The 26361-nt window shown below is 41.2% G+C and overlaps 1 protein-coding gene and 1 pseudogene across 1 annotated transcript; both read left to right on the top strand.

Moving 5' to 3' along the window:
• Positions 1 to 791: 791 nt before the first annotated feature.
• Positions 792 to 22439, top strand: LOC115163061 (cytochrome P450 2M1-like). The gene is made up of 9 exons (XM_029714655.1): positions 792 to 1156; positions 16606 to 16768; positions 16914 to 17063; positions 20226 to 20386; positions 20542 to 20718; positions 20978 to 21119; positions 21325 to 21509; positions 21660 to 21801; positions 22186 to 22439. The coding sequence occupies exons 1-9, from the start codon at positions 968 to 970 to the stop codon at positions 22374 to 22376; spliced, it is 1500 nt and encodes a 499-aa protein (XP_029570515.1). The 5' UTR covers positions 792 to 967; the 3' UTR covers positions 22377 to 22439.
• On the top strand, positions 4846 to 10778 carry LOC115163062 (uncharacterized protein K02A2.6-like; annotated as a pseudogene).
• Positions 22440 to 26361: the final 3922 nt, after the last annotated feature.

Here is a 26361-nt window from a genome sequence, read left to right as displayed (position 1 = left end):
AGTGGATTTAACAGGTGACCTCAATAAGGGATCATAGATTTCACCTGGTCAGTGTATGTAATGGAAACATTTTGTACACTGTGTATTTGGATGCCAACCGTCATAAAACCTAATCCAAGAAGAACATTGAGTCGTTAAATGTACTATCAGTGAAATAATATGGGACTTAAAACAATGTCTATGATGAATATTTTTTGATAGACTAGAAGTTTGGTAATGTTTAGCCTGTTACAAATGATAGAAGGGGATGCACGAGGCATTCTGTCAAATGTGAGAAAAACAATTTAGTTGTACTTGTTGCGCACGCGCGTTTCTGCCATCGCTATAATGTTCCCACCTAATCTACATTTACGTTTTAGTAATTTAGAAGATCTCTTCTTCCTTTAATCATTGAGGACATGTATTTCCATTAAGGGCGTTCGTATATCTGGCCAGCGTTACCCTCTGTTGTGGGAGTTTAATCGGGTGAAAAGTGATTGCAAAGGTGATGTAGTTCAGCACGTGGAGTAATGAGTAGGCTTCTGTGTTTTCACATGCGAAAGAGATTAATTTTGATAAACGCTTTGTCTTCCCAATTGAAATGAGTTCGAATGTTTTAACATGTATTTTTTATGGAGAAGAGACGATGCACCAAGCTGCCTTGTTGGCAACATGACCGAGCAGCACATATAACTATTTGATTTGAGAAGGTGCTTTCGCTCGATGACGTCCGGGCCATTGCCAGGTTCAAACCGGTCCATCTTAATATAACGCCCCCAATATTAGCGCTGTCACTCGGCTTTCTTGTCGATATAATGGATAATCCCTGATGGGACTCACAATTGTGCAAACTATTTTTAAACTTCTATTCACTTTTTGCAGTAGAAGGCTCTGACCCGGTACAGAACTTGGAGGGGCAAATAAAGCTTTCAGATATCAGATTTTCTGTTAACTCCGTAGGCGATCATTGTCCTCGACTCTACTGAAGATGGATGTACTTCACATTTTGCAAACGAACTTAGTGTCTATTGTAATCGGCTTTGTCGTTATTATTTTACTGTGGATGAATCGAGGCAAACAAAGCAACTCACGTTTGCCTCCTGGTCCTGCACGGATTCCTCTGCTCGGTAACTTGTTACGAATTGATGTGAAAGCGCCATACAAGCTCTACATGGAGGTCAGTCAAATACTTGAGCTAGATCAGTGTGCAAGGTTATGTCAAAGATATAGAATAAGGGTGTAGAATGGGATATACATTTAATTACTTTTCCACAGAACAAAAATTCATGATTTGCATTAATACAAGCTAAATGTAGGCTAGATTATTATTGTTTTACATTATTTTCTGTGTTGGTTATTGTACCAACAAAGCAGTTCACTATTTTCATGTGACTGCTTAGTTCCCAGCCTACTGTACGTTTTTATTGAATTGCCCCTCTCACAATATTCATCCAAAGTATACTACATGCATGTATTTGAGAACAGAAAAAGTGTGTGTGTATATGTATCTATATATATATATATATATCGATTCCATAAATTAATTTGTGGAATTTCTTTCCTTCTTATTGCGTTTGAGCCAATCAGTTGTGTTGTGACAAGGACATTTTCCGTATTGACTGACCTTCGTGTCTGAAAGTAATGATGGACTGTCGCTTCTCTTTGCTTAGTTGAGCTGATCTTGCCATAATATGGACTAGGTATTTTACCAAATAGGGCTATCTTCTGTATACCACCAATACCTTGTCACAATACAACTGATTGGCTCAAACAAATTAAGAAGGAAAGAAATTATACAAATTCAGTTTTAAGAAGGCACACCTGTCAGTTGAAATGCATTCCAGGTGACTACCTCATGAAGCTGGTCTAGAGAATGCCAAGAGTGTGCACAGCTGTCATCAAGGCAAATGGTGGCTACTTTGAAAAATCCCAAATATATTTGGATTTAACACTTTTTTGGTTACTACATGATTCCATATGTGTTATTTCCTAGTTTTTATGTCTTCACTATTATTCTACAATGTAGAAAATAATAAAAATAAAGAAAAACCCTTGAATGAGTAGGTGTCAACTTTTGACTGGTACTGTATTTGTTTGTTTGTGCATGTGTTGGTTTACATGCTCAACCCCACAGCCTTTGTGCATTTACTACTACTACTGTAAAATGTAGTGATGAAAATGAAGTACATAGTAACAATTAACGTCACACCTTGACAAATTTGGACTTTTTGTATAATGTGAGGTCATTATACTGTCGGTTAACTTTTGGTTGAACAGATTTGTGGTTGCCATAAACTTGTTAATTATTTACTAGTTAACCAACAGGTACAGACTGTGCCTTCTAAGCAAGTTATTTCTATCTCTGAGGCCTCCAATGCCCAGATGTGAAACAGAGTAGACACAGACACGTCAAGCGGCGTGTATTCATGGATGCCAAGGGATGCCAGGCTTCCCAAAAATGTTGACACATTTATTTTGTTTTAAATCTTTCGTCTCTGTGTTTCATAATTTCCCTTCAATTCGCAAGAGGCTGAAAGCATCTCACAGGAGAAAGCATCTGAGCGAGCGAAACAGCGCCCCTCTGTCTCTCTAGTTGTAGGCATCTGTCTTATGCTCTCTGGTCCAAACGAGTATAACATTGTTCGAAACTCACTTTACGCAATTCAAAATGATGAGGCTTGTCTTTCATAATTCACATATACAGTACCAGTTAAAAGTTTGGACACACCTACTCATTCCAGGGGTTTTCTTTCTTTTTACTATTTTCTACATTGATGAATAATAGAAGACATCAAAACTATGAAATAACACATGGAATCATGTAGTAAACAAAAAAGTGTAAAACAAATCAAAATATGTTTTATATGAGATTCTTCGAAGAAGCTACACTTTGCCTTGATGACAGCTTTGCACAATATTGGCAGTCTCTCAACCAGCTTCATGAGGTTGTCACTTGGAATGCATTTCAGTTAACAGGTGTGCTTTGTTTAAAATTAATTTGTGGAATTTCTTTCCTTCTTAATTAATGTGTTTGAGCCAATCAGTTGTGTTGTTGTCACGACTTCTGCCGAAGTCGGTCCCTCTCCTTGTTCGGGCAGCGTTCGGCGTTCGACGTCACCGGTCTTCCAGCCATCGCCGCTCCACCTTTCATTTTCCATTTGTTTTGTCTTGTTTTTCTGCACACCTGGTTTTCATTTCATCATCATTACTATGTGTATTTAGCCCTCTGTTCCCTCCATGTCTGTGTGGGGTATTGTTTGTTGTCAGGTTGATACGTTTCCGTCTGGTTTGTGCCGGGTGTTGTTTTTCACCCGTGCTTTGTGGCAGCCGGTACTTTGTACTTTGTTATTGTACTTTGTGCTGCTGCCCTTGTTTGTTGGGCATTTATTTGCGTTCTGTATATATATATATACATATTTAAATGCCTCAGTAAAGTGCTTTGTCCACTCATCTCTGCTCTCCTGCGCCTGACTTCCATGCACCAGCTACACTCACCATTGACAGTTGTGACAAGGTAGGGGTGGTATACAGAATATAGCCCTATTTGTTAAAAATCCATATTGTGGCAAGAGTAGCTGAAATAAGCAAGAGAAATGACAGTTCATCATTACTGTAAGATATAAAGGTCAGTCAATCCGAAAAACGTTGAAAGTTTCTTCAAGTGCAGTGGCAAAAACCATCAAGCGCTATGATGAAACTGTCTCTCATGAGGACCGCCACTGGAAAGGAAGACCCAGAGTTACCTCTGCAGCAGAGGATAAGTTAATTAGAGTTGATGAGTCCAAATTTGAAATTTTTTGTCAAGTGCAGCGTCTGTTTGCTCCTCATTACACACCACGGACCAACAAATATTCTTTACATCAACATAGGAATCACTACAACTTTTTCTGTGACCTCGTATACACTATATTAGGCCCAGCCTTTGGAACTTTGATTTTCCTAGATATGGCTACGATATTGTTTTCACTACATCCGATGGATCTAGATACTGCTTTCAAGCCTATTTCTGCAGCGTTAGTAATGATCAATACATTTCGATGATTTCATTTTTGTGCTGTTTGTAACTACCCTGGTAGGTTGACTGATAATCTGAACCAGTGCGCAGCTTGATGAAAGCCAGTCAATATTTAAATCACCCAGAAAATATACCTCTTTTCATTTCACATACATTATCAAGCATTTCACAAATGTTATCCAGATACTGACTGTTAGCACTTGGTGGTCTAAAGCAGCTTCCCACAAGAATGGGCTTTAGGTGAGGCAGATGAACCTGTAGCCATATTACTTCAACTGTATTTAACATGAAATCCTCTCTAATCTTTACAGGAATGTGGTTCTGAATATAATCAGCAACACCCCCACCACTCACATTTCTGTTTTTTCTGTAAATGTTAAAACCTTGTATTGCTACCACTGTATCATCAAAGATATTATCCAAGTGAGTTTCAGAGATAGTCAAAATATGAATGTCATCTGTTACTAGCAAGTTATTCATTTTATTATTATTAACTTTGTTTCTTAGGCTACATATGTTAACGTGGGCTATTCTGAGCTCTTTTCTGGATGCTTGCTTGTTTTCATTGCTTTACTGGGAAGTTTAGCAGAAGTAGATATCCTCATGTTATTTATATTAGTACAGGGTGAGCTGCACACAGTGGACTTCCTACTAGGGCACACCGCCTCAGTGCCAACAGCATACATCTGGTCAATAGGCACATGATTGCTGTATACAATACCTGTAGGATCACCAGAGGCATTCATGGCAATTAGAGGGTCATAAATTAGGTTACTTGCATTATGTCTACCAACGTCCCTGGTATAATGTACATTTGCTAAAGCATTATGACGACTCAACGACACAATGGTAGGGATTAACTGAGCTGGGCTTGGGTCATTGATAAGTCGTTGTCTCAACGCAACCTTATAATGCTGTGAATGGATCCATGAACACAAATGCTTTGGGTGGATCCCATCCTCTTTATAAAACGGTTTTTGTTTCCAAAAGGTATCGAGATTGTCAACAGAAGTTACACCCATTGAGCTGCAATAATCACGTAGCCAGTTGTGAAGAGCGAGAATCCTGCTAAAACACTCAATGTCATGATTCAGAGAGGGAACAGGGCCAGATATGATGGGTCTTTTTATTAGTGCCTAGCAGAGAGTCAATCAACTCTAAAATCCCGTTTCAATTTGTAGTAACCTGGTATATTTATGTTTAGAGGATGCAATTCTAAGTTACAATTAAATACTAAACCGTACTTACGTCTCATGAGTCATCAATCTTAGAAGTCTCCAAGGATACTACATATTTGGCGATGAGGATAACTATAGAGAACGGCGTTGTGTTTGGCGTGCGATGCTGGATGTGAGACTCACTTGAGCGGTGGAAGATTCTGAAGGATTGATTCCCTGGATACGGGTAGGACACATTATTGACTGTGCGAGGAGAGAAAGAATCGGAAAAGATGGCTTTGGCAAAAATAGGCTCGCTACCACCATTTGATCCTAAAAATCAGGAATGGGAGGAGTGCTGTGAAATAATGGAACATTTCTTTGCTGCTAATGAAATAACTGATGTCGCTATACAGAAATCAATACTCATAAAGGTTGTCGGTGCACAGACGTACAGCTTAATGAGAAACCTGTTGAGCTCAGATAAAAATCACTTCAAACCCAGTGAGAGAGTACAAAGATTCAAGTTTTATTCGCTCATGAGAAAACCTACCGAATCAGTGGTTGAATATGTGGCTGAGTTGAGAGAACTAGCACTGGACTGTAACTATGGGAATACATTAGCGCAAATGCTACGCGATCGGCTGGTGTGTGGGATTAATGATGACAGGATACAAATACGATTGTTATCAGAGCCTAATCTCCCATTTGAGAATGCACTTAAACTGGCCCAGGCCATGGAATCCGCAAATAGAAATGCACTGGAATTGCAGACAAGGGGCGCAACTGCGTGCTATACAGTAAAAGAGAGCAGCTCTGAGTGCGTTGAATTTCAAAGAACGGAAAGCCGTGGGGCAGCAGCCTATAGAGACTGTTATCGTTGCAAAGGCAAACACGCAGCGTTTGATTGTAAATTTAAACATGAAATGTGTTATGCATGTGGGATAATAGGCCACATGCGAGGGCGTGCCACAATAAAAAAAAGCCACGGGCTGCAGAAAAGAGAACGGACTGAAACCGAATACCTCCAGAAGCTCTAGCTACCGCAGACGCAGAGCAAGCATTCTTAATGTACAGTGTACAGGGGGCGAATATGAAGAAGGTGAAGCCTTTCATTGTGTAAATGGGAATAAATGGATTTAAGGTACCGTTTGAACTAGACACAGGATGTAGTGTCACACTGATGAACAGGTCCCAATTCTATATGAAGTGGAAAAACGTTGAAGTGCCTAAACTGAGAGACACCCCCATTAAACTCAAAACGTACACAAGGGAGAAGATCACTGTGATTGGAGTTGCTGATGTTCAAGTGGAATATCAAGGACACGAGAAGTCTGCCTCTCTTAGTAGTGGAAGGTACTGGCTCCAGCTTACTACGGAGAGGGTGGTTGAAGGAAATAAAATTGAACTGGGATGAAATCAAACATGTCACCACAGAGACATTGACACTACAGCAGGTGCTTTCAAAGCATGAGTGTGTTTTCAAAGAAGAGCTAGGGACATTAAAAGGGGTCCAAGCTACCATTCATGTTGCTGCTGATGCTACTCCCAGATTCTATAGGCCAAGATCAGTTCCATATGCCATGAAGCCTAAAGTGGATGTGGAAATTGAGACTCTTAGCAGAGGATATAATTATACCTGTCAAGTTTTCTGAGTGGGCAGCACCAGTTGTTCCTATACTAAAACCAGATGGTATAATCAGACTATGCGGTGATTATAAGCTGACTGTAAATAGTTTCCTCTCTGGAGCAGTACCCCATACCCAAAGTGGAGGATTTGCTTTCAACGTTAACCGGAGGGCAACAGTTCACAACTGGCCATGAGTCACGCATATCAGCAAGTGCTAATGGGTAAAGCTTCACAGAAGTACCTGTCAATAAACACCCACAGAGGGATGTTTACCTATAAACGCTTACCTTTCGGGGTGTCTTCTGCACCAACTATCTTCTAAAGCACAACGGAGGGAATTCTGCAGGGCATACCCAAGGTAGCGGTTTACCTCGACGACATTCTTGTCACGGGAGTCACGAAGGAGGAGCATCTCAGAAACTTAGGTGACGTTTTGAGGAGGATGGAGGACGCCAGTCTCCGGCTGAAGAGGAGCAAGTGTACACTGTTAGCTGATAAAGTGCAGTACCTGGGTCACAAGGTGGATGCCAAGGGGTTACACACTGTCAAAGCTAAAGTGAGGGCTGTTGTGGAAGCTCCAGCTCCGACAAACGTTATAGAGCTGAAAGCCTATCTAGGCTTACTGAATTATTATAATCGCTTCCTCCCGAACCTCTCTACCCTCTTAGCTCCTCTGCATCAACTGTTAAGGACATGGCCTGGAAATGGTCAGAAAGACAGGAAGAAGCTTTTGCAAAGTCAAAGGTGTTACTGAAATCAGCTGAAGTACTAGTGCACTACTCAGCAGACAGAGATCTCATCTTATCGTGTGATACCTCATCGTATGGTGTGGGGGCGGTGCTATCACACCGGATGGAGAATGGTGCAGAGAAACCTATTGGGTTCATGTCAAGAACGTTGCCGCCAGCGGAGAAAAAGTACTCCCAGCTGGACAAGGAAGGACTGGCTGTCATATTCGGAATACAGAGATTCCACAAGTACTTATACGGGAGAACATTCACTATTGTGACCGACCATAAGCCTCTGATCTCTCTGTTCCATGAACAAAAGCCAGTACCACAAATGGTCTCTCCAAGAGTTCAACATTGGGCTGTGTGGGTCAGGGCTTACGTGTACAGAATAATTTACAAACCAGGTAGATACCATGGGAATGCTGATGCTCTGAGTAGGCTGCCCCTTCCAGAAATCATCATTCAGGAAGAAGAAAATGACCAGGTTTTGATGATCGATGTGTTGGATGATGCACCGGTGAACACAGCAAAAATAAGGCAATGGACTTCAAAGGATGTGACGCTATCACAAGTGCATGAATTTTTCCTGAAAGGATGGCCTACACTGACAGAGCCTCAGATCATGCCTTACTACACTCGCTGCTTGGCATTGAGTGTTGGAGATGGATGTGTTCTGTGGGGTTCCAGAGTAGTTATCCCACCACAATGGCGGGTTCTGCTACTGAAGTTGTTGCATCAGTCACATCCAGGTATGTCGAGAATGAAAGGCCTAGCGAGGTCATACGTCTGGTGGCCAAAAATGGACCACGATGTGGAAAATGAGGTCAGCCGGTGTGCAGGATGTCAGAGTAACAGGAAGTCACCCCCCACCGTGCCATTACATCCATGGGAATGCCCAAAAGCCATGGACACGACTACATGTGGACTACGCTGGACCTTTCCTAGTAAACATTTTCCTTGTGCTGATTGATTCTCATTCAAAGTGGATGGATGTTTACCCCATGAACACGTCAACATGGTACGCTACGACTGAGAAGTTGAGACAAAGCTTCAGTGTAATGGGATTGCCTCAGATGTTGGTTAGAGACAATGCTACTTGTTTTACAAGCACTGAATTCACAAGTTTCATGAAACAAAATGGAATTCAGCATGTAACGTCGGCCCCTTTTCACCCATCTTCAAACGGATTAGCAGAGCGTGCGGTTCAGACCTTGAAGGAGGGGATGAGGAAGATGTAAGGGCCCAGCATTGAAACAAAGGTGTCAAGATTCTTGTTTAGCTACAGGATTACTCCCCAAGCTACAACTGGGTTGTCACCTGCAGAAATGTTGATGTCAAGGAGGTTAAGGTCAACCTTGGATCTCATCAGACCAGACCTGAAAATACAACAAAAGCAATGGAATCAAAAATGTAATCATGACAACTGAGCCAAACTCAGAAGTTTCTCACCTGGAGATGATGTCTATACAAGAAACTATGGGTTTGGTCCTAAATGGATTCCAGCTACCATTGAGGATGGCTCAAGTCCAGTATCTTATACTGTGATCATCGGAAGTGGACAAAGACTAAGGAGACACGTGGATCAGAACCGAGCTCGAATTCCAGTTCCATCCGGAGATCTGGATCAATTCTTAAACGAACAGGACAGGACATTGGAACGTTCCCCAGAGTTGCAGTTGGACAATCCACCTGAGATCAACAATGCTCAACTTCCTGAGACCACCGGTCCGGGATGACCTCCTCCTGTGAAGTCTCAACAAAAGGACTTTGTTTCACCATTAAGTGTTGAAGATCTGGTGGCACCAGCTACACCACCTCTGAGACGCTCTATTAGAGAGAGACGTCCGCCAGACTTTTTCAGATCAGATGTTTGAAAAAAATTTAATTAGAAAATAGCATAGCTCAGAAAGGAATTAAGTTGGGTTATTAGCTTTAAAGGGGGGAATGTAGTAACCTGGTATATTTTTGTTTACCCATAGATGGCAGTATTGACTCAAGATGGGGGTTTGTTTCCCGCTATCCGTAGCTATTTCCTATGTCTGCCTATATAACTGTGATTAAGAAAGCTTCAGGTAGTTTAAGCCAGGTGCATTAGAGCATGTAATTCTAAGTTACACTTAAATCCTAAACCATACTTACGTCTCATGAGTCATCAATCTTAGAAGTCTAAGGATACTACACAATTCTTCAGAGCTGCCCTTCATAATTTCATTTAAAACCCACATGGACTACGATAGAATCAATTTCCATCTCCTGAAGTAGTACATTCGGGAGCAGCTTAGTAATGTCATTTACTTGAGCTCCTTGATAGGACATTGTTTTTGCACCAGGAACATTTGTTACCAAAATCACAGCTAGCGAGAAGGACGAGGAAATCCGCCCACTCCCTTGCTTCACAGGATTCGGATATCCCTTTAAGGATGGGTGAGAGGCAGGATAACTTGAGCCCACAGCTCCCGGCACCTGGTGCAGGAATCCTACAGATGGAGAAGCAGACACAAGTACCCCAAGCGACGAAGGCGCAGGAAGATCAGGCTCCAGCGTGGTGAAACTATTCGTTGTTTGTATCTGCTCTGGGCCTTTTGTTGGGAGTGTAGACTACTTTGCGGGAGGCGCCGTTCACGGCTTATGACATGCGACCATCGTTGATTGTCATGCTCCTCTTGCTGTGCTCCTTCGACTCCGCTATCAGATGGGGGAGGAGAGGCAGGAGATGGCTCCGTGGTGAACAAAGACCGTCCAGTCGGATAATGACAAACAACAAGGCGGAGATGCATCAAACAAGCGCAAACGCCTCCCAGCCACCGGCGAGTTAAAGGTAAACATTCCACTGTGCGTTTTCCCCAGTTTCTAACGTAGGCTGGTGTGGGAGAATTTTCCAGTCATCTGGTGATTCTCCGTAACTATACTGTTCTCTTTGAAGTAGAAAGAATAATCGCTAAGTTTAAATATTAGACATGTGTAAGCAGAGTGAAGGCTACTGGACACGGACATGGGTTAATCATACATAGACAACATCGGTCTGAACTTGTGAAGACCTTTGGACAGCAACGTTAGCTAAGGAGTATGCATGTCACGCCACCAATAGAATCTATGCACCTAATGTCTGAGCCAATAAGAGAATGGAAATTAAGTAAGACAACAAGATTCGTTAAGTGGGGAGATGACGTTATGTAAGACTGTATAAAAACCAAGTACTAAGAATGAAGATTCAGTTGTTTCATGGAACTGCTCGGCTTCTGTTACTTTTGTAATAAAGTCTAATTTAATTTACAAGCTCCGGTATCTGAGAAGTATTTGATTGAACATTTTCCACAACACTGGCGACCTGTGTGATAAAGGAAGCTACCTCAAATCAAATTACATTTTATTTGTCACACGCACCGGTGTTGTTGTAATATGTACATGTAGGTAGAGTTATTAAAGTGACTATGCATAGATAATAACAGAGTAGCAGCAGCGTAGAAGAGAGGGGGGGCAATACAAATAGTCTGGGTAGCCATTTGATTAGCTGTTCAGGAGTCTTATGACTTGGGGTAGAAGCTGTTTAGAAGCCTCTTGGATCTAGCCTTGGTGCTCCGGTACCGCTTGCCGTGTGTTAGCTGAGAGAACAGTCAATGACTAGGGTGGCTGGAGTCTTTGACCATTTTTAGGGCCTTCCTCTGACACCACCTGGTATAGAGGTCCTGGATGGCAGGAAGCTTGGCCCCGGTGATGTACTGGGCCGTACGCACTACCCTCTAGTGAGTCACTGGTAATCCTGCTTTAATTTTAGCTTGTAAGCAAGAATCAGGAGGATAGAATTATGGTCAGATTTGCCAAATGGAGGGCGAGGGGGAGCTTTGTACACATCTGTGTGGAGTGAAGGTGGTCTAGAACTTTTCCCCCTCTGGTTGCACATTTAGCATGCTGATAGAAATGAGGTAAAACTGATTTAAGTTTCCTTGCATTAAAGTCCCCGGTCACTAGGAGTGCCGCCTCCCGGATGAGCATTTTCCTGTTGTCTTATGGCGGTATAAAGCTCATTGAGTTTGGTTTTAGTGCCAGCATCGGTCTGTGGTGGAATGTAGACAGCTACGAAAAATACAGATGAAAACTCTCTAGGTAGATAGTGTGGTCAACAGATTTTCATGAGATACTCTACCTCAGGCGAGGAAAACCTCGAGACTTCCTTAGATATCGTGCACCAGCTGTTGTTTATATATATGCATAGGCCCCCGCTCTATCTTGCCAATAGAGTGTATAACCTGCCAGCTGTATGTTCTTAATGTCGTTGTTCAGCCACGACTCAGTGAAACATATTACAGTTTTTAATGTCCCGTCGGTATGATATACGTGCTTTCAGTTCGTCCCATTTATTTTCCAGCGATTGAACGTTAGCTAGCAGGACGGAAGGCAAAGACAGATTAGCCACTCGTGGTCTGATCTTCACAAGGCACCCTGATCTTTATCTGCAAAGTCACCGTTTCCTTCTCCAGCGAATGACGGGTATCTGGGCCTGGCCGGGTGTCTGTAGTATATCCCTCCCGTCCCACTCATTGAAGAAAAACTCTTTGTCTAATCTGAGGTGAGTAATCACAGTTCTGATGTCCAGAGGCTCTTTTCGGTCATGAGAGACGATAGCAGCAACCATGTGTACAAAACAAGTTACGAACAACGCAAAAAAACAAACAACATAGCATGGTTGGTTAAAAGCCGATAAGACTGCAGCCATCTCCTCTGGCGCCATCATAAAATGCTCAAGCCTATAATCCTCATCAAACAAAAAATTGCCGCATTGTAACTCGGGAGTGATCCAGTTTGTTTCGAAACAAAGCGTAGTACTTTCAGCTCCTACAGCGCTGGAACCGTTAATTTACTTCTCCAGACAAAGAGGGCTCCATTGTAAAACTTGTCTTGGACTAACTTCGTTAGCTTGATGGCTAGCAGCTTAGCTAGGTTAGTGGCTCTGTCAAGCAGACTTCAACCTGTCGGTTCAGACGGATTCCGGGACAAGAAATAGCGGTCCTAACTGTTAAAAGCTAACCACATCGATGGCATTGGCGTTTCTCTATAAGTAGGGTGAGTCAACATATTTTTCAACTTGCACAAAGGCCAGAAATCAGAACCATGGACAGCTACGTCATATTTAGCTTATGTTGATTGGAATAAATTGTTTTTGGTATCTTTTAGTTGTTACTGTATAAGGCTAAGCAGAGTTGATTTGATGATGCTGAAATGTTGAAGTTGAAATGGTGCGGGAATAGCTACTGTTTTCTTTGCGATTTGTGGTAATTGTGTCGTTCTAAATCAGTTGTTGTTTAGTGGTCCGAAAATGTTGGGAACATGAACTTGCTTGACCATGCTGTAGGTCATGTATTTGTCTGTTACTGTACATGCAATATGCTTTGTGGACTTCACTGGAGAGAGGTTGCTCTCCGGTTTTGTGATAAAACAAAGGTGTTTTACAAAAGGCAGTGAAGTATTTGTAGTTAATCATATCAGTAATGTTAGTTCATCATATCAGAGCTGAAGTGCCGCCCACTGGTGAAGTGGAGCAGAGCATGCTGGGCGATCTCCAGCTCAGAGAAGATCAGCTTGAGAGAAGTCAAGTGAGAGAAAGTTCCAGCCATCCTTATTTTCCTAAGCTTTCATTGTGTTAGCCAAGTCCTTGTTGATATGTAAGTACATATTTCATATCTTTCAGGTGTTTATGTCTGAAGATGCACTCTGCGATGATAATGTTGTATTTATGGTTATGCTAATTAGTAGTTTCTATCACTAGCTACTATAGCTATTGTGCGCTCGCTAGCTCTGTTTTGGTTATCATCATTTCGGACATTTAACCCTGTATTTATATAGGGTAATGCCCCCAGTGTGTTGTTTATATGCCCTGTAATTGTATACGTGTATAGTACATCATTATATGGGTATTAGCTCCTATTTCACTGTTTAGAGATATTCAAGTTAATTGCGCAATTGTAGCTTTGTACTGAAGATGATGGTGGTATGCTTTGTAGTACAGGTGCGGCGGCTCCCCTATGATCTCAAATGAGTACAGTCAGATTCAAGTTTCCTTGCACTGTATGGTCCTGTATAGCATTAAGTCATCATAGTCATGTTAAACCATGCATATTGTTTATCAGAGATGTGATTTAGAGATTGTATTCTGTCATTTACTATTGTATCTGTATTTATCTCTTTACTTGCAGACCACACACACACACACTTTGGTTGAAGCAAGTTGCCAGACCACTAAGTGCCTTATCCTATCTGTCATGACGTTGGCCTCTTTGGGTACAGGGAGGACAGTTGGCCCCCTCCCCTTTGTACCATCCCCCAACATACCTTCCCCCCAACCCAGGCCCTGTGTGAAAGGGTTGTAAAAACTCTAAGAGGAGAATCTCCTACCACATGTTTCATAGAGAGACAAAGGAAATTCTTCCAACTCATAGAATTGGAGAACCAAGCAACATGTGTGTTCTGGAGAAGGTATGGAAGATTGGTGAAGAATCCAGCTACGAACTGGTCCGCTTGGTACAATTTTGTGATACTCAGAAGAGACAATATAGCCATATTACCATAAAACTGTTTATATAATAGCCTCAGCGATGAGACTTGCATCATAATGGTTGTATAAAATGTATTAATAAGGATAAAGCTATTTGTAATACATTGAGATGCTATGTACTGATGTTAATGTGATAGAATTGGATTTCTGTACCAAGCTTCACTCAGCCATCGGCACGCCCCCCAAGGGACACAGACAGGACCAGGCGTCATTTGACAAGCCTGTTCAAGGGTCACTATAAAACTATACCCTGATTTACATTTCTCCAGACCAGGCCTCCACTCCATGGCCAATAGGTTTTACCATCCAATTCCTCTACTATAACTATACAACGTGGTAAACTTTTAGACTATCGAGACCGACAGAATAAGAACAAGTCTTTGATATTAATTATTAGTCTGCAGCTAAGTAAATTATATCATCGAACGCGAAGACCAACGAAACATCCATTCTATAACGACATTAATGAATGTCGCTTTGAAAGATCCATTCTAACCGAGAGAGAGAGAGAGAGAGAGAGAGAGAACTCTCCATCAGAACGACGCTCGAACAAGGATCCCGACGACACTGAGCGTAAATATATATTGATTGCAATTGTTCCCGAATGAGTGAGCGTTCAATTGTCAATTGTAATATTAATGAACTCTGTAGGTGTGCATCCTCAGCTGACTTTTATGATCCATTGTTCAACAGGCCGACCTGCCTGTTAGCCCATTAGGGCACATTACACTACCAATCCTTTGTGACGATAATTACTGTTTGTATGTTTTCTGTTAATTACTTAGTGTAGTAAATAAATGATTTTAAGACAATTGATGTATGGATGATTTTAGTAAAGACTGGGTTCGTGCAGATACAACAATTTACGACGTTTGGAATGAGACTGGACTCGAGGTAAAATACACCATTTAAACCAAAAGATAATCGGCCGATACTATAATATAGGAAAGTTATATTAGGAAAATTATAACTTTGTAATCTGAGTATTTTCCTTGGTGCCCCGATCTCCTAGTTAATTACAATTAAACAATTAATCAGTTTAATCGCGTGATAATAATTACAGGAAGTTAATTGATAAACATGTCTTCAGTTTAATGGTACCCCAAAGACACGACACATCCATACTACATACACTGTGCAGTGCTGTTCTGTGCCTGTGCATCTTAACCGTTATTAAACCACCTCAACTGGAATCCTACCTGTCTGTCATCTGTGCCTTTACCAGTGTAATGTAGTGAACATTAAACCATAATTCAGTCCGTGTATTGGTACTGTGGGATTCCAGTTCCATGTTTTACTGTAGCTAGACAGCGGGAGTGATATGCCATGTGTAATACCAGCATACTTCTGAGTAAAGTTAAACTAAAGTATACAAATGCCCCTGTAGCTCCCTCCAGTGACCATGAGCACAACCGTTCCATTATTTTAACTGGCGGCTTTATTCTGTAGTTTTAGTCAGAATGATCACCTTCTGTGAGAACTATAAAGTAAATGCAAATACACAAATACAGTTAAGCACACTCTTACAACCTTCTTGTCTTACGAGTGACTTATTAGCTTGGTATAACTCTGAAGTGCTTACATACATAAACAGTTTATCCGGAGCTATAACAGAATCAGATTAAACACATGAATAAAGGAAAAATACCTCATTGGCTGCTTATTACAGAAGGGAGGAAATCAAAAAATGTCACACTTATTATTCTTGGCATGAATTCAGGCTTCATCCTTAATTATTAGAATGTTACCATCCTAACATACACACTTCAACCTTTACGAACTACTCCCGAAGACATGAAAATTTAGCTAACCCAGCGCGGGATTGCCTTCACTCCAAAGGTGTGTTGCTACGATAATGATCCTCGTTACAACAGTTATTAGCCACGTAGTTCCACTTGTCTTATCATTTCCCCCAAATAGCAAACACATAAACAAAAAAACAACCACATAGACTTACAGGTTAATTGTCAGTTACAGCCCAGACCTCAGTGCTTATGTTTATAAGAAATCTAAATAACTGGATCTTACAACCAGCACATGGGAGCGAACACATAAAGTAAACCTAACCTAAAGAATATACAGTCCACCAAGTCCTCATTTACAGGTGTGGTTAAATGGTCTTCTTATTGGCTCGGCCTTTAGGCCTGTGTATCACAAGGCATATGAATTGAAAGGTTATGGAGCAAACAATTCAATTATCACAACACATAGGTTGTAATATGGCTTGTGGGGGGCTCGACTTCCTCAGTGATTTTACCCACACACTGCTACTGTTGGGAACATAAAATGACATGCTATAAATACACTTATTTTGACACATTTTCAATATCTAAGTGAGTATAATGTACTCTATCAATTTGCCACTGCATTTCTTGCTCTCTTGGGTCTCTCCACCACTTATCCAAAGGAATAGCAAGGCCACAATCATTTCACTTCCATGTCATACATCCCAGGACTGTCAGCCGTGCTCCATATTAACCTGGGATCTGAGACATCACTCTACTGGTTCCCTAACTATAATCCTGTGGTTCTTCTCTCCTCAGCTCAGTAAGAAGTATGGCTCAGTGTTTACTGTATGGCTGGGCTCCAAACCTGTAGTGGTGATCTCTGGCTATCAGGCTATCAAGGACGCTTTTGTCACACAAGGAGAAGAGTTCAGCGGCAGAGCCAACTACCCTGTGATCATGACAGTCTCTAAAGGATATGGTGGGCGATTTAAAAAAAATAAATGGGAGTGGGTGGGTGTCATTGACCTTGCCACAGTCAGTCTGTGTGGAAATTACATTACATTAGGTTTATGTTATGCTATTCTAATTCTTCCTCTTTGCTTCTGTCATACTGTTTACTCTAGGGGTGTTGGTGAGCAGTGGGAAGAGATCAAAAGATCTTCGCAGGTTCTCGCTGATGACCCTGAAAACCTTAGGGATGGGGCGCAGGAGCATCGAAGAACGTGTCCAAGAAGAGGCTAAGATGCTGGTGAAAGCCTTCAGTGAATATGGAGGTAGGTTATTTTTCTTAGTATTTTTCTCGCCTTTGAAATATATTTTATAATGACTTTATGGGCAATATTACTCAGGTTGTTGGAATGTGAGAAACTGAAGATACCTGATTTATTGCAGAATATAGTAACAGTAAAACCCATGGGGTGTACAGGGTTTTTATAGTATAGACATGTCATTTACCTGTAAACATGTACCTTTTTAGTGCTGAGGGATTACTGATGTTTGAGATCGTTTCGATTAGATAATTGCGGTTTTCGGTTTCATTTATTTGTTTAAAAAATGAAGTGCAGTATGCATTATGTGGTTTGAATGCTATAATACAGAATGAAACAATTAATACAAGTGACTGGCCATTACTCATTTATTAACCATCATTTCTTCACTTTACTTTACTTTCCTTAATTTCAACCTCTTGCGAATTTATCTCATCGGAGAAAGCATTCGAGCGAAACAGAGGCCCTCTGTCTCGCGGAAACTATTCAGACCCCTAGACTTTTTCCACATTGTGTTACGTTACAGCCCTATTCTACAATTTATTAAATAGTATTTTTTCCCTCATCAGTCTACACGCAATACCCCGTAATGACAAAGCGAAAACAGTTTTTTGGAAAATGTTGCAAATGTATAAAAAATAATAATAATAATAATACTTATAAGTATTCAGACCCTTTGCTATGAAACCCAAAATTGATCTCTGGTGCATCCTGTTTCCATTGATCATCCTTGATGTTTCTACAACTTGATTGGAGTCCACCTGTGGTAAATTCAATTGGATTGGACATGATTTGGAAATAGCACACACCTATCTAAGGTTCCACAGTTGACAGTGCATGTCAGAGCAAAAACCAAGCCACGAGGTCGAAGGAATTGTCCGTAGAGCTCCGGGACAGGATTGTGTCGAGGCACAGATCTGGGGAAGGATACCAAATAATTTCTGCAGCATTGAAGTTAACCAAGAACACAGTGGGCTCCATAATTTTTTTAATTCAAGAGGTTTATAACAACCAAGATTCTTCCAAGAAGGCCAGCATCCCAAGTCGCCTCTTCACTGTTGACGTTGAGACTAGTGTTTTGCGGGTACTATTTAATGAAGCTGCCCGTTTTGGACTTGTGAGGCATGCGTTTTTCATACTAGACACTATAATGTACTTGTCCTTTTGCTCAGTTGTGCACCGGGGCCTCCCACTCTTCTTTCTATTCTGGTTAGAGCCAGTTAGCGCTGTTCTGTGAAGGGAGTAGTACACAGCGTTGTACGAGATCTTCAGTTTTTTGGCAATTCCTCGCATGGAATAGCCTTCATTTGTCAGAACAAGACTGATGAGTTTCAGAAGAAAGTTCTTTGTTTCTGGCCATTTTGAGCCTGTAATCGATCCCACAAATGCTGATACTCAACTAGTCTAAAGAAGGCCAGTTTTATTGGTTCTTTCTGATTAAACTCGTCAGTCTATTCTTGTTCTGAGAAATGTAGGCTATTCCATGCGAGAAATTGCCAAGAAACTGAAGAAGGCCAGTTAAATTGCTTCTTTAATCAGAACAACAGTTTTCAGCTGTGCTAACATAATTGCAAAATGGTTTTCTAATGATCAATTAGCCTTTTAAAATGATATGTTGTGTTAGCTAATCCAAGTTTGTCATTGGAACACAGGAGTGATGGTTGCTGATAATGGGCCTCTGTACGCCTACTTTGATATTCCTTATTCCTTATTTCCAGCTACAACATTTACAACATTAACAATGTCTATACTGTATTTCTGAACAATTTTACGTTATTTTAATAGACCAAAAATGTACTTTTCTTTCAAAAACAAGGAAATTTCTAAGTGACCTCCAACTTTTGAACGGTGGTGTGTGTAAATTATATATTTTTGTTTTTTATTTTTATAAATTTGCTAACATTTCTAAACCTGTTTTTGCTTTGTCATTATGGGGTATTGTGTGTCGATGGATGAGGTGAAAAAAACAATTGAATCAATTTTAGAACAAGGCTGTAACATAATGTGGAAAAAGTCAAGGGGTCTGAAAGGTTTCCGAAGGCCCGATATCCCATGTAGAGAGTATGACATGCCATACTATTTTTGTCCAGACAGCATCAGATACATGGGCTACACATACATGTCCTCTGCCTCCACCACGATGGCATTATCAGCAGCACCTGTCCTTTTTACAAAATGAATATAAGATTTAATTTTAACAAGAAATTACCTTTCTTTTCTTTGCCCTGCTCGGAAAGTGCCTCATTGCTGCAGCTTAATTTCAATAAGTTACTTTTGCAATAATATTGCGGGAAGGGTGGAATGGTCCATTATTATTAACCTGTACGTGGGTGATTAATAACACGTGTTTCTACTATTATGAGAAACATGGATTATATTGATATGAAATATATGTATGGAAATAAGTTATTGGTGTACTATGAATTATTATTCAGCTGTATGGATTGATTTACTTTTTTCAAAGCCTTTTTCCCCCCCAACAATGTGGCCTCATTAACCTGGGCACAGAGGCCAGGGAAAACCCCTCTCCCTCCCAATTTCCTTTGCAACTTTGAAGCTTCTTGCAGATTTTGCTGCTTCTGAACCAACCTGATGATGCAAGACAGAATGAGAGCGACGAGCTGATCAGTCCCCAACAGCGTGTTGGGGGGGCCTCGAGCGGCGCATGGGGGGGGGGGGGGGGCCTCGAGCAGCGCATGGGGGGGGCCTCAAGCGTTGAATTGATTTAATTACAACCACAAAAAATATTATGCCCAGCTCACGAGCGAGGCCCCTTGATGTGAGCCTAATGGTAAGTCCACCATTGGTTAAACCTCGGCACTACAAAACCAGACAGAGCACTTTGCCAGGACCTGCCTCTCCCTCCAGGACCCTAGGGGTAACGTTTGTTTTGTAATCAGTGTAACTGAGATACATTATTCTGTAATCAGTGTAACTGTATGCATTATTCTCAGTATATTATCTTCAGCAAGCTTTTCACACTAAACATGTTATTGAAAAGATACCATTTTACGTTAAAATACATGGAAAATCTAGTGTTTAATTCAAACGTAGTTGTTGCTTCTCACAGCTATTTCTAAAAGTTTCATAATCACAATATTGTATATGGATAACCAATCAGGTATTTTAAAAGTATCTGTGTGTTCTTGCCTTCCTTCTCTAATCTAGATTCAGTTGTCAATCCCAAAGAATTGCTTTGCAATTGTGTTGGCAATGTGATCTGCTCCATAGTCTTTGGGCACAGGTTTGAAAATGACGACCCAATGTTTCAGCTCATCCAAAAGGCTGTTGATGCCTACTTCAATGTCCTCAGCAGCCCTATTGGAGCGGTACAGTAACTTTTCAGCTCATCTCTTTTCATAGAATCTTCCATTGCTCTCAACGCCCTGCTAAATTGAAGCTCTATCACAGTAATTGCACAAAATGGCCTTGGGCTGACCAAGCCATTGTTTTCACTAACAAAAACCCCTCCCATTTCTTTCAGATGTACAACATGTTCCCTAGAATTGTTTGGTGCTTTCCAGGCAATCACCATGAGATGTTTGCTATCGTAAACAAGGCCAAAGATTACATACAAGGGCAAGCAGAAATCCGTCTTAAAACCCTTGACACCTCTGAACCTCAGGACTTCATCGAGGCCTTCCTGGTTAAAATGCTGGAGGTAGAAAACACGGCATGATCCTCACATTGGAGGTTGAACCTCTTACACATTATGAAAATATGGAATGTGGCTGGAATTAAGATACTATCCATGTCCACTTATGTGAGTTTGGCTATCATGAGTGAATTGACAAGTGAGAGGCCAATGTCTGGTTTTCTAACGTATTTAGTGGCAATAAGTATGTGGAGATGGCAAAAACTAGCCACCAGATGTCGCTGTTTACTTGCATCACTGATGGTGACTTATTCTCTTCTCTTAGGACAAAGATGATCCCAACACTGAGTTCAACAATGATAATATGGTGATGACTGCATGGAGCCTGTTTGCTGCTGGAACAGAAACCACATCATCCACCCTAAGACAATCTTTTCTGATGATGATAAAGTTCCCTCAAATTCAAGGTACCCTGCTACCCAAGTCTTTATCGATTGCGTCCAAGTCTCCTAGACCTATTAGATAACACTGTAATCCAAAAAAAGAATATTTCTGGACTATGAATTGTTTGAAATGTGTTATTACGATGTCGTGACATGTAATAACTCCAACAACAATCCGTACATAGTATCAGTGCAACGTAATGTAAAGTGTGACTTAAATCTTCCTAAGCGAGTGTTCAGAAGGAGATAGACGAGGTGATTGGCTCAAGAGTGCCCACGGTTGACGACAGAGTTACAATGCCCTACACGGATGCTGTCATTCACGAAGTCCAGAGATACATGGACCTCAGTCCTACCTCTGTACCCCACAAAGTGATGAGAGATACAGAGTTCTACAACTACCACATTCCAGAGGTGACCACAATTATGTAACTGTAGCAGTACTGAATGTTACATTTCACTGTATCTTGTTTGACGTGGTGGAACTGTTGTTTAAACAAGATGATTTACATTATACTGCATTTTTCATAGCAAGTGAAGGGTGTTATTTTGTCATTCTTTCAGGGTACCATGGTCCTGCCTCTGCTGTCCTCTGTGCTTGCTGATCCCAAATTGTTTAAAAACCCAGATGAGTTTGACCCAGAGAACTTCCTGGATGAAAATGGAGTCTTTAAAAAAAATGATGGATTCTTTGCTTTTGGAGTGGGTAAGATCATGCTCCAAGTAGTTTGTGGATTATGTGAGTTAAAAACAAGAAACCTAGAGGCCTGGGGTGGTCTTGCGGTCTAAGCCGCTGCCTCTGGAGCTCATGTACTTTGTTCCGCTGCCAGCATGGGTTTGAATCTGCTTTTCAGCATGCTCTCCTAATAACTTTTATCTGTTTCCTGTATCTCTCTATCCTATTCACAAAAAAACATTCAAAGATATGATAGGATTGGGCCTTTCCTAGCCTGGTAGAGCTAGCCTGATCCACCATCCTAGGATTTCCCCACTCATTAAAAAAACTTAACAAGAACCTGAGAACCTCTGGTCAACTTCAATTCAGTTATAGGCTCAGCTGACTGACAATGACCTTTCTCTTTTCCCTCAGGGAAGCGGGCGTGTCCTGGAGAGGCTCTGGCCAGAGTGGAGCTCTTTCTCTTCTTTACCTCTCTCCTGCAGCGCTTCACTTTCACCGGCACCAAACCTCCAGAAGAGATCAACATCGAGCCAGCGTGCTCCAGCTTTGGCCGCATGCCGCGTTCCTATGATTGCTACATCAAACTCAGGACTGAGGAGTGACCACTTTACTGTGGAGAGGTCACAGGCTCAGCTTCACAGGCAGCTGCTTGTCATTATACAGTAGCCATAGCCTTACATTTACCACTTTCTTCTTGTAGACAACTATATAAGCGTTAGTGAGTTGTATGTATCTTGCTATTACCCTCAGGTAGGATCTCTAAGGTATGGGTTGATATTTCAAGACTAATTTCTGTCCACATTCATGTATGTAAGCAATTGAAATTGGTCTTGTTGTGTAGGCTGCTGTGTTGTTAGGACTGTACATCTATACTGGCAAAGCACTTAGGGGTACTGTACACTATGTATGTGGGGGTCACTATGTTATTCTGCCTTTGTATTCAACATTTGGTTGTAACTTTTGCTTCAACTAATAAATAGTACTTCACACTTCAGCCAGATTCAAACAATATCTTGTGTGTCCAGACCTGTCATTAAAAAGCGAGCTTTGTGTTCGGAATTCCTGCTCACATATAACTGTCGTTTTGGCCTTAAGTGTAGACACAAGTTTTGCCATATTCATGTACACAAATATCTGTTTCACAGAAGCAGAACGCTGAACTCAAGTCTGACCACTATGATGACACACCAAATGTGTTTGATAGATCATTTTTGCATTGCCTCTTAAGGGAAAAGTAACTGAAAGTAATCAGATTATGTTACTGAGTTTGGGTATTCTAATTTTGGACAGGTAACTAACAGATTACATTTAGAAAGTAAGCTACCCAACCCTGATCGTTGATCGTGTAGAGACAATGGAATAAAACAGCCTTATTTGGGGTTATGAGGGGATGAGAAAGTTGTACTAAGTTCATGAAGCAGTTATATTCTTCAAGAAACAATGGGTTCGTCTCATCTCATCGGCTCAGTAAGAAATATGGCTCAGTGTTTACTAGGCAGAGATGGAAAACTCTTCGCAGCTTCTCTTTGATGTCTCTGAAAAACCTCTGAATAGGATGCAGGAGCCTCAAGGAGAGGGTCCAAGAGTGAGGTTTGTGTGTGTGTTATGCTTGTTTCCAAAGCATGGCTTGATGGCGTTGGAAGCTTGCCTGCCAACATGACAAAAGAACGTGTGTTACCATTAAGTGATAATGCCTGAGAACCCGGTGTTTGGAGGATATATTGACATGGGTGTTGCAAACTGTGCCAATATATCCTCAACACCGGCTTAGAGGACATTATCACTTTTATATAACGGGTTACCAACATATTTCAAATAATGATTGACATAGTTTCATAAAAATTATTTTGATGAATTTGTTCATGCTATTTAATCCTTCCAGAAGATATAGTCCCGACACAAATCTAGGGTTGCAACCCATGCCGGCTGGTCGTTCGTTCTATCGGTTCGGTTGCTAGAGTCTCGAACCAGTCGTTCAGTCTTTTTGTTCTGTATCTATGGATGCAACCCAGTCGTTCGTTCTAAATGTTCCATTGCCATACTGGCTAGCAAAGTTATTATCCCTTGCTTGCTAGCTAGCCAACTACGGCTAATTTACAGTCACGTCAAAAAGTGCAGCCAGAATAACAGCAAAGTCTTTGCATTTGTTTAAGCTGTTTTCTAGTGACATTTGTTTGGATACATCCATAACAATGAGCTGATGATGTGTGATTTCACCTGGCTTAGAAAATGTCCTCACTCGTCAGGGCACTTGTTCAGAGGAGCTGGCCAACAACACAGCTAACACAATCACTTCAAACTGAAGCTGTAAAGACTGAAAACTAGCTGCACTTTATTTCGTTTGACCTTTTTTCAATTGACATTTTCTTTGTATATATCCATAAAAATGATGCCAGTTGATTCATTATATAGACTGGCTGATAAACGCTGCCTGCCTGTCTGTCTCGTCCCGACTTCTGACACGTTCATTATTATGGGACAGCTGAAGATCGAATTTGAATATTGAAACAATGTGGCAAATGTCGGAGAGACAGGCAGCAAGGTTTATTCAAATCTCTGCTGTTTAAAAGTAAATGTTAGTCTAAAAGAAATGTGAGATAATGTCAAGATGCTTTTTATAGTGGAGATCAAGTTTATAAATTGCTTGGCTGGGCTGATGAGACAGTGCATTGCGCAGTCAGATGGAACAGAGTGATTTGGCATTTTAACGTCATAGATTTAGCCGTTGGTAACTTGTAGAATAGACACTCAGGATTAGACCCATCCGTTGTAATATAACAACCACCACTTCCTTCCTTCCCATGTTTCCTCTTCTAGCCTTACAACATTTTCCCCAGAATCGTAGAAGTGCATTCGAAGGAAAAGATCATGAGCTGTTTAAGGCCATAGACAAGGCCAAAGCTTACATACGAGAGGAAGCAGATCGACGCCTTAAAAACCTGGATACCTCTAATCCCCAGGACTACTTCGAAATCTTCCTGGTTAAAACACTAGAGGTAAAACAGTGATACATTCCTGGAATTGGATGTTGGACCTCTCTACACATTATCAATATACAATCTAGCCACCAGAGGGCACTGATTTCCTTTATGTGATCAATGATCACTTCTGACCTATTCTTTCTGCCAAACTTTCTCATAAATCTCCTATTGACATTATTGTATGAGTTAGCAAATATTATATATTATGTTACGGTTACATAAGACAGAAGGTTACTTCAGATGGGTTAAATGGAAACTGACATTTTGACATTGACTGTAGGTCTATAACCTCTCACATACTGTGGCCTTAATATTAACTCCAGCAGAATAAGCATTTCCTGCAGTCTAACGATACACCAAATGTAGGCAAAATGTTGACTCGGTAACAGGAGTGGAGAAACATGATTTCTTTCTTTCTTTCAGCATCTTGAGAGAATGCGAATGCTCAGTTAGATACCGTCTGTAGCGGTTGCCAATGGGTTATTAGCCATTTTGGGAGGGTGAGCAAACAGCTGACCCGCGCACCACTATCCCACACATGGAGACAAGTTGTTACAGTTTAACTCAGTCACAGGCCGATCCTTCTAGGAAGATGCCTCTAAATTCAACCTGGTCTCAGAGCATTTTGTATTATTTTGTACGTAAATCCGAAATACTCCATTTAGTATGAGATGTTACGTTTCGTATGTATTCATTTGTGGATGTCCACTATCCATTTCGTATGATATGTTAAGGATTACAATTCGTACGATACACTACTAATTTGCAACGCGTATGACATGTTACGAATTCCATTTTGTTGTGGCTAACGCTAGCTAGCTGAACATCGTAGATTGCCTGGATCAGGAACTTGATGTGATGGGCCTCTGCCTTCCACAGCTCGGATTATGTGACCTTACGCTCCACAGCTTGCTCTCATCTTCTCCAGGCTCCTTGTTGCCGCATTCCGACCTTCCTGCTGGCTCAATCCTCCTCTACTGCTGCTCGCACTTCCTCCTGCACCAGCTTCCGCCTGCCTTGTTGTAGCGTGGTGTTGTAATGCTACCAAGGCCAGCTCTTCCGGTAATCACCGTGCTCACCAGCACACTGTGCCGTACCTGTGACTCAGCCTGCTCCACTGCATCCTGAGCCCTCCACTTCCTTCCTGTCTTCACCTCTATACCGGCCTGGGAGAATAATGAAATCTAATAAAACAAAATATATCCAATATGTATGAATGATAGTAATCTTAACTGAAAACAAGCCTTGTTGATTATTTCAAGCTTTTCCTCGCCATGGATATTTTTCGGTCTAGCTAGATAAGAACAGCAATGATGGTGCTAAGGATGCTGCTACTTCTGCCAAGGTCTTTCTCTGTGTCACGCGCATGGACCACGATGTAGGCTACAAGGTTTCACTCAAAACAACCAACCAAGCTTGATAATGCAATTTATTTTATAGAGTAAAGGAAGTGCGACAGTATCATCAAGCATCTTATTTATGGTGGCAAAAGAGAGTAGGCCTACTTTGGTGATTAAAAATGTTTTATTTCATTTGAATTGTTGTTATTTCAAACATGATATCACTTGGCCTATTACAACATCACCATCTTATATGCAGGCATATT

Source organism: Salmo trutta, chromosome 26 (assembly GCF_901001165.1).
Source record: "Salmo trutta chromosome 26, fSalTru1.1, whole genome shotgun sequence".
Classification (NCBI taxonomy): Eukaryota; Metazoa; Chordata; class Actinopteri; order Salmoniformes; family Salmonidae; genus Salmo; species Salmo trutta.
This window is presented reverse-complemented; position numbering and strand designations above follow the sequence as displayed.

What these genes read in the sequence shown, in the direction of transcription:
- LOC115163061 (XM_029714655.1), top strand. Translation starts at nt 968, where the DNA reads ATGGATGTACTTCACATTTTGCAAACGAACTTAGTGTCTATTGTAATC. An exon ending in GACAGTCTCTAAAGGATATG is followed by an intron (nt 16,769 to 16,913) that starts GTGGGCGATTTA and finishes TGTTTACTCTAG; the next exon opens with GGGTGTTGGTGAGCAGTGGG. An exon ending in ACAACTACCACATTCCAGAG is followed by an intron (nt 21,510 to 21,659) that starts GTGACCACAATT and finishes TCATTCTTTCAG; the next exon opens with GGTACCATGGTCCTGCCTCT.